At 45.4% G+C, this 8,167-nt stretch overlaps 1 protein-coding gene across 1 annotated transcript; it reads right to left on the bottom strand.

The window, feature by feature from the left end:
* Positions 1-1,318: 1,318 nt before the first annotated feature.
* Positions 1,319-7,152, bottom strand: LOC142502857 (alpha-1-antitrypsin-like). The gene is made up of 5 exons (XM_075614446.1): positions 7,055-7,152; positions 4,643-5,417; positions 3,758-4,028; positions 2,391-2,538; positions 1,319-1,565 (listed from the first exon to the last, which is right to left on the bottom strand). The coding sequence occupies exons 2-5, from the start codon at positions 5,397-5,399 to the stop codon at positions 1,374-1,376; spliced, it is 1,368 nt and encodes a 455-aa protein (XP_075470561.1). The 5' UTR covers positions 5,400-5,417; positions 7,055-7,152; the 3' UTR covers positions 1,319-1,373.
* Positions 7,153-8,167: the final 1,015 nt, after the last annotated feature.

Here is an 8,167-nt window from a genome sequence, read left to right as displayed (position 1 = left end):
TTAGTTGAGTGTTTCTCCCAATAAAATTGTTTTTTAACCCTATTTCATAATACATATTACAATAATTTGTGTCCTTATCAGGTTTTACTATAGAACTCTCACATCAGTATCATTAGCCGCTGAGTGCTCCCAATATAGGGGTTCTTTATCTCCTTGTTTGTTGTTGCATATCTCCCCTGGTCACAGCACCTCTGTCACGGGCAGTAGCGAGGGTCCCTCCATCCATTTCCCCTCCCCCTCTATTACCCTGGTTTATAATGCATTGTGGCACTAATGCTGCTGTATACAAGGAGCCCGTTCTCTATTAGTGGGTGTAACAGATTCTCTTGTCTTTTTCTATGCACTTTCTAATGTATAAATATGCAAAACCTGGAATTTATTTTCAGTTTTCACTCACCTCTAGCTATAATTCCTAACCAACCCATGTGGGAAATATTAAGTGTGCACTTAAGGGGGCAATTACTCTTACTAGCGGCTAAATATGTATTCTATTCTGTTATATTCTACATTACGCACGAGCATCTCAGTTAGTTACTCCTAATAAATAATATTTGAATTTATATTGCGCATCAATGTGCGATTTGGAGAGTGTCAATAGGCTGAATTAATGAGTTAAGTGTTGCACAAATTATGACAAAAATGTTATATTTGTGTCAAAAACTATGCTTAACAGTATTGTCTTTGGGATTTATGGAGTGTTGCCGCAGTAGTCCCATTAAGCCTGGAAACGTTCAGATTTGTATTATGATGTCATATCTTTTAAATGACAACATGAGAGCTCTTAACAGATGAAATAATACTGTACAGGCATACCCCGGTTTAAGGACACTCATTTTAAGTACACTCGCGAGTAAGGACATAATCGCCCAATAGGCAAACGGCAGCTCACGCATGCGCCTGTCAGCACGTCCTGAACGCCAATACCGGCTCCCTACCTGTACCGAAGCTGTGCGCAAGCGGGGAGACTATAGAGCCTGTTACAAATGCGTTATTTACATCAGTTATGCACGTATATGACGATTTCAGTACAGTACATGCATCCATAAGTGGGAAAAAGGTAGTGCTTCACTTTAAGTACATTTTTGCTTTACATACGTGCTCTGGACCCATTGCGTACGTTAATGTGGGGTATGTATATATGCGTACGTTAATGCGGGGTATGCCTGTAGAGGGCTTTTAGCATCTCACAGGTCTCGTATTCACGTGTACTTAATAGACAGGATTGTACTACTTACACACAAAGAAATGACCTGTGAGCTTCCCAATTGCACCCTATGGAAATGGGAAACCTACCTAGAATGACAAACCCGCACAAAGCCATGAGAGATGTTACTTTATTTGGCGAGCACAGCACAGAATATATATGGGTAACACTACTTCTTCTCAGGGTTGGTAACTCGTGCCATGAAGAGGGTACTTTTGACCTCAGGATTATAAATAAGCATTAGGAAAGGCCTGTTCAATGTGATGGATGATGGGAGCATCATGGGAATGATCTCGAACGCTGTGGCTCCCGCTGCCTCTGTTCCTTTTTCATCAACACTCAGCACAGCTTTATGAACGGCCTGAAGAAGGGTAAAGAAATGCAGCCGATCAATGGGAACGCAGAGCCATTTCTACCGGTCCAAGTCAATGTTATCTTGTTAATAATGCAACCAAATGTATCAACTATGTATCGTCCTGTCCAAGTCTATAGCGAATCTGCATCTAGAACAGGTTTTAGAGCGGGGGCAACTCCAGTCCTCAAGGGCCACCAACAGGTCAGGTTTTCAGGATATCCCAGATTCAGCACAGGTGGCTCAATCAGAGGCTATGTCAAAGACTGAGCCTCTGATTGAGCCACCTGAGCTGAAGCAGGGACTGATTGAGCCACCTGTGCTGAAGAAGAGATCCTGAAAACCTGACCTGTTGGTGGCCCTTGAGGAATGTAGTTGACCACCCCTGTTTTATAGCATATCACAGCAGCAAACTGGATCAGGTTTCACTACTATAAGAAAGGAAAAAGGGGAGATAGTAAACCTAAACTAACAGGACATTACTCAACCTAAGAGAATACTTTTTGTGATAAGACCCTTTGGTATTTGGCATGGGAAACAGCTCTGTGCTGCCTGGTGCAGTGGAGAAAATGAGAATAAATAGCAGGGTTTGTCAGTTGAACAATACACTGCAGGCTTTGGACAACTTTAAAATAAAACAGCTATTAAAATAATAAATAGTAAGGTCAGTAATCTGATAAAAAGGGTAAGGACATCACTGTCAAAATAAGTGCACCCACTCTGAGCTATTTAGGCCACCAACGTAAGTATCAAAGTATAACTAAAATCCTACCACTTTACCAGCGGGCATCACTTCCAGCACGTCTTAGAAGAATGGTCTGGCCAAAATCTCACCTTTGACACCTTCAGGTTAGGTTCTCCCGCAATCCTTGTGAGATCTGCACTGTCCGAAAATAGATCCGTTATGTTCATTTTGCCAAGTTCTTCTTTAAGGTCAATAGTTCCAGAAATGCAGAATTTGGGGATGGATAAGCTTGTACTCCTGTGTGAAGCAATCAGAACAAAATGTGTTATGAAGCGGTGATCCCTGCACCGGCCCGGCTCTGTCCCACTGCGCGCGGTGTGCGTAAGGTCACACGCTGGAGTCAGACAGTGAGATGGGAGGAAAGAAGATTGCCTGGGGTGTAAAATTAATTAATGCCATTTTCTGTGAACATAAAGGCCATTAAAGTCAGAATTAATTCCTTAGTTGAATTTCCATTAAAATTTACTTGTGGCCAAAACAGATGGAGGCGCTGGGAGACCCTGCAAGTGACCCGGCTGCACGGGGTCGGAAGAAACTGCTTTCTTTTTAAATAGCACTGCTTAGTAAATAGGGGCCTCAATAAGATGGGCAGAGGCTGCATGGGGGTGAGAGGACGGGGGGAGGGTGGGGAGGTGAGAGGATGAGGGGAGGGTGGGGGGGTGAGAGGATGGGGGAAGGGTGGAGGGAGGGGGGGGAGAGGATGAGGGGAGAGTGGGGGGGCGAGAGGATGAGGGAAGGGTGGGGTGTGTGAGGATGAAGGAAGAGTGGGGGGCTAGAGGATGAGGGGAGAGTGGGGGGCCTAGAGGATGACGGGATGGTGGGGTGCTTGTGTGCTCTGTGCTCCAGTTTTGCAGTCAGGAGACTTTGATCTGCATTGTATCAGACTTTCTTGTTCCACAACAAGAAATAGGAAGGGGGGAATGACAAGAGTTATTGAGTTAGCAGCCAGAGTGCCACGGGATGCCACACAAACCTGGCCGCGACTTTCCCAGCAGCAGAGAAAAAAGCAGCAGGCGGCTCTTCTCAATGCGTATTTACTGCAGCTTTGGAGAATGCACGCTCGCTACAGCTGTACAATGCAGTATTATAATGGGATGTATAAATGTGTATATGTTTAACAGCTTAGTACTATTTGATTAGGCCGGAAGCGCAATGCGCTCAATCGCAAGCGCACGGGAACCTTTCTAGATTCATATTAATGTTATGATGTTTACATGGATCAACCGAACTAGTACAGCGCTGGCCAACTCCAGTCCTCAAGGGCCACCAACAGGTCAGGTTTTCAGGATATCCCTGCTTCAGCACAGGTGGCTCAATCAGTGGCCCAGTCTTTGACCGAGCCACCTGTGCTGAAGCAAGGATATCCTGAAAACCTGACCTGTTGGTGGCCCTTGAGGACTGGAGCAACGCCCCCTCCCCCCCCCCTCTGAACTAGTAGAAAACATGGATGCCTTACTGCCGCCTCATTGACTTTTTCCACCTCTTCACGGTCAGTTTTTGAAAACCTTCTTCCACTTGTTTCATCTTTCCTTGATCTGGCAAAATAAACAGTGCAGAGGCATTGCCTTTGTATGGGATCTCTACCACCACACAGGCCAGCTCGTTGTCATACGCCACGTTGTACATGCCAGTCCTGTGCATCATCGGCACTTTCACAACAGTGTTCTCATCCACATTGAAGTCTTCCTCCCTCGTATGCTCCTCCTCAAATGGCTTATCCCACTTTCCTGCAGATAGAAAGAATAAAGATATGCTTCATGTCCGATTCCAACGGATATCGAGGAGTACAACGACTTTTTCCCACTTTATCATGGATTCCACAAGATGCGACTGCGGCATCATAGCACACATATCTAAATCTATCCCGTTAAAAACATCAGCTTCATTACATACCGGTGACTCATTGGCTATGATTAAATACAAATACACTTTAAACATTTGAACTTAGATAATTGTTACATACAATTTGAATACTAAGCTTTTATTTACAAGAATTAGTTGAGGGAATGGTAAAGTATACAAACTATATATTATGTCTTACATGGGAGAAAAGCATGTTCCCACCTCAGCCCCTCTAATGCTATACGCCTGCAAAAAGGGGGTACATGTATCCCGCCGATGCAACAATTCAGTAGATTAGAAATGATTGAATAGCTGCAGAAAACATTCCCAAGTTCAGTCTCTGAGCAATGACCGGGTTTTCAAGATTCCTCTACTTAATTACCCATTTAACCCAACTGTAATTACCACTATGGAAGCCTCGACCATTGGTTGCCCCCAAGGACTTAACTTGAGCTAGATCATCAACACAATTAACCAGTGATAACGTTTTATGACTCACCTCTGAAATAAATGTAGTTAATAAGAACCAACACTGTCTGTGGGTCAACACTGCTTAGCAAATCAACGATTTTCCCATTGGTTTCCTTCCCCACATAATCGTTGATCTGCGTCGTTGCTGCCTCCGAATTTTGAAAATCAGTAGAAAATGCATCTGCCTCGTAAAAGCTTTTGACATCGTCTATGAACTTCTGCAGCAGTTTCAGCTCTTTGTCTATGAAGAGGGCATTCCCACTGCTGAGCTGAAGCTCACTGTCTGGGTCATTAAGCATGTGCAGGAGATGTTGAAACCCGGTGTGGATGTCTTGCTCTGGGATTTCGGAGATGTTAAAGCCCAGCCCTTTTAGGATCTGGTCGGAGGTGACGGACTTGGCGCCGAGGGAGATCATAGCTAAAATAGTGGAAATACTCACCGGGGAGAAGAAAATATTTCCAGTGGTTTGTCCTAAAGCGATGTGCTTATATAGACTGAATGCAAACGCAGCATTGGCTGGTGCTAGCTTGTGGCAAGCCATGGATTCATTGGAATGATGATGATGTCTGTGGTGATGTTTTCCTTTCCCATGAGGATGATGATGATGATGAGGATGGTGATGATGGTGGTGATGGTGGTGATGATGACCATGGTCACTGTGGTTATGGTCACCATGGTTATGGTCCCCGTGGTCATGGTCATCATGTGCATGACCGTCATGATCACCAAAGACCACTGAATAAAGCAGAGCTATGCTCACGCACAGAAAGATGGAGACCTTCATGTTTCCCACTGAATGATCCTGCAAGAGAAGAGGAGATATTTATTTACCAGCACACGCGCTATGGAAAGTCAGCCACACCCCGTGCTCCGTGTGCGCAGGAGCTGCACATGTAGTTTACAGGCCCAACGAATCCAAGCTCACGAGAATGTACAGTCTAATGTTGGATGCTCGAATCATACAGGAGATACATGGTGTTCTAAAGGTTACCAAGAACTGACCCTGAGGGGTGACCGGAGGTTTCCCTGTCCGATGATGCCATCTCTCATTGGCTTGCTGTCCAGTGGACAAAAAATAAAAAAATTAAGTCAAGTGTTATCAATATTTTAGGAAAGTATAAAAAAAAGAAAAGGGAAGCAATGTGTGATTTCTGAATGAAAAGCTAATTTGTATCATTGCTCCAAACTGTACCCCAGGAGAAAATGTGCTTCAAAGCGAAAAGGATTTAAAGTGCATTAGCAGGAAACAGATGAAAACACCCAACATGGAACAAGGAAATGTTTGTGTTAAGTTGACAATGAGAGAGGCCCCTTCTTTGTCTCTCCTTTAAGCAAGATACTCATTATAAAGGGATGCATTAACTTCTACCTCTGGTCCGCTCTGCTTTCTTTTTACCCATTTAGTACCCAAGCAGAGTTGCCGTGTGACGCAGCACGTTTTTATTTTGCCGCGGTACATAACGGTCTATTTGCCAAAGTGCACAGCTGCAAAACTGAGGAACAACTTCCCATTTCTCCTGTAGAAAGTCGTGGAACTTTCTTCCTGTGATAACTCCGGTGCAGCTGTTTTGAGCCAGTTTTCTGCCAGTTTTGCAGCGGAGAGACGGACAAACAGACCCCACAGACCCCTCAGGATTGATTGAACCAAAAGGATACAACATATGTGCACACAGTGGTCAAAGTGCATTAATGCGCCTGACTTCCCAAAATGTAACAACGTAGCATTGAGGAAATGTTCTTTTGCCCGAAGGCTCTGGGAAACGGCAGTGTGAGACCCTTTCTTATAGTTATGGTTACGCATACACTTTTCTTTACATTATTTTCAGCATAGATGGGAAAGCAGGGGGTCTCGGGAGCTGAACTGCATTGATTTCAGCTCCAGGGACCCCCTGCGTTCGGCGATACTTACCTCCTAAGGCGCCCCCAATACTACCCCCTGCAGGGGAAACAAAAGGGATATTTAAGTCTCCTGGGCCAATAGGAATCTGTGACATCTTCTGCTGCTGCTGCTTCCTATTGGACGTCGGGAGGTTTAAGACCCAAGGACACAATGGCAGGATGCAGGGGCTCCTCTGAGCTGAAATGAACGCAGACCCCCTGCTTCTCACATATGCTAAAGAAGGGGGGCTCCGTTCCCAGTGGAATGCTCTTATAAGTACATTTTTAGCAAAAAAGAGTGGAATCTAAATCTGTAAATTAAAATGCAGTGGCACTCTAGTAAAAACGGAGAGCCCCTTCGTGCCCCCTAATGCAAGAGACATCGTGGCTATGTTTACTAAGCTTGGCTAAGCAATAAGACACCTCACATGAATGGGCTTCTGAGCCAAAAACCGGTATGTTATCATACACACTGCATCAGAAAACTTGTGTGTGGTAAAAACATTCAGTTACACACAAGCCCATGTTAGCAAAACCCAGTAAAGAAGTAAATATACTTACTGAGCGCTCTCACCGACCCTCCAGAGCTCACCAGTTCTGCCCATCGGTACAGCCATTTATATAGGCAGATTCACATCGTATTGTGAAAGCAGCAGGCCCCCCCGCCCCTCTAAACATTAACCAAATAACCTTTGGGCTACAGGTTCAAAGATGGCAGAGTAAATAATGATGAAACTTACCTGACAGTGTATGTTATGCTACAATAGGACTATTTAGAGAAGATTTCCTAAGCAGATTTGTTAAAGGAAAATTAAAGATATTGCCCCCATTAATAATAATAATAATAAATAATAATAGCATGTTCTTCTCTAGCACTGCTAGTTTTATGTAGCGCTTTACAGAGAAATTTTGCAGGCACGGGTCCCTGCCCCGTGGAACTTACAATCTATTTTTTGGTGCCTGAGGAACAAGGAGATAAAGCGACTTGCCCAAGGTCACAAGGTCAACCAGGTTCCCCTGCTTCGCACTCAGTGCCAGTCAGTGTCTTTACTCACTGAGCCGCTCCTTCTCCTAGGTTCCCCTGCCTCACACTCAGTGCCAGTCAGTGTCTTTAATCACTGAGCCGCTCCTTCTCCCAGGTTCCCCTGTTTCACACTCAATGCCAGTCAGTGTCTTTACTCACTGAGCCGCTCCTTCTCCCAGGTTCCCCTCCTTCACACTCAGTGCCAGTCAGTGTCTTTACTCACTGAGCCGCTGCTTCTCCCAGGTTCCCCTGCTTCAAACTCAGTGCCAGTCAGTGTCTTTACTCACTGAGCCGCTGCTTCTCCCAGGTTCCCCTGCTTCACACTCAGTCCCAGTCAGTGTCTTCACTCACTGAGCCGCTGCTTCTCCCAGGTTCCCCTGCTTCCCACTCAGTGCCAGTCAGTGTCTTTACTCACTGAGCCGCTCCCTCTCCCAGGTTCCCCTGCTTCCCACTCAGTGCCAGTCAGTGTCTTTACTCACTGAGCCGCTCCCTCTCCCAGGTTCCCCTGCTTCACACTCACTGCCAGTCAGTGTCTTTACTCACTGAGCCGCTCCTTCTCCCAGGTTCCCCTGCTTCACACTCAGTGCCAGTCAGTGTCTTTACTCACTGAGCCGCTGCTTCTCCCAGGTTCCCCTGCTTCACACTCAGTG

The sequence above is a fragment of the Ascaphus truei genome, chromosome 9 (assembly GCF_040206685.1).
Source record: "Ascaphus truei isolate aAscTru1 chromosome 9, aAscTru1.hap1, whole genome shotgun sequence".
NCBI lineage: Eukaryota > Metazoa > Chordata > Amphibia > Anura > Ascaphidae > Ascaphus > Ascaphus truei.
This window is presented reverse-complemented; position numbering and strand designations above follow the sequence as displayed.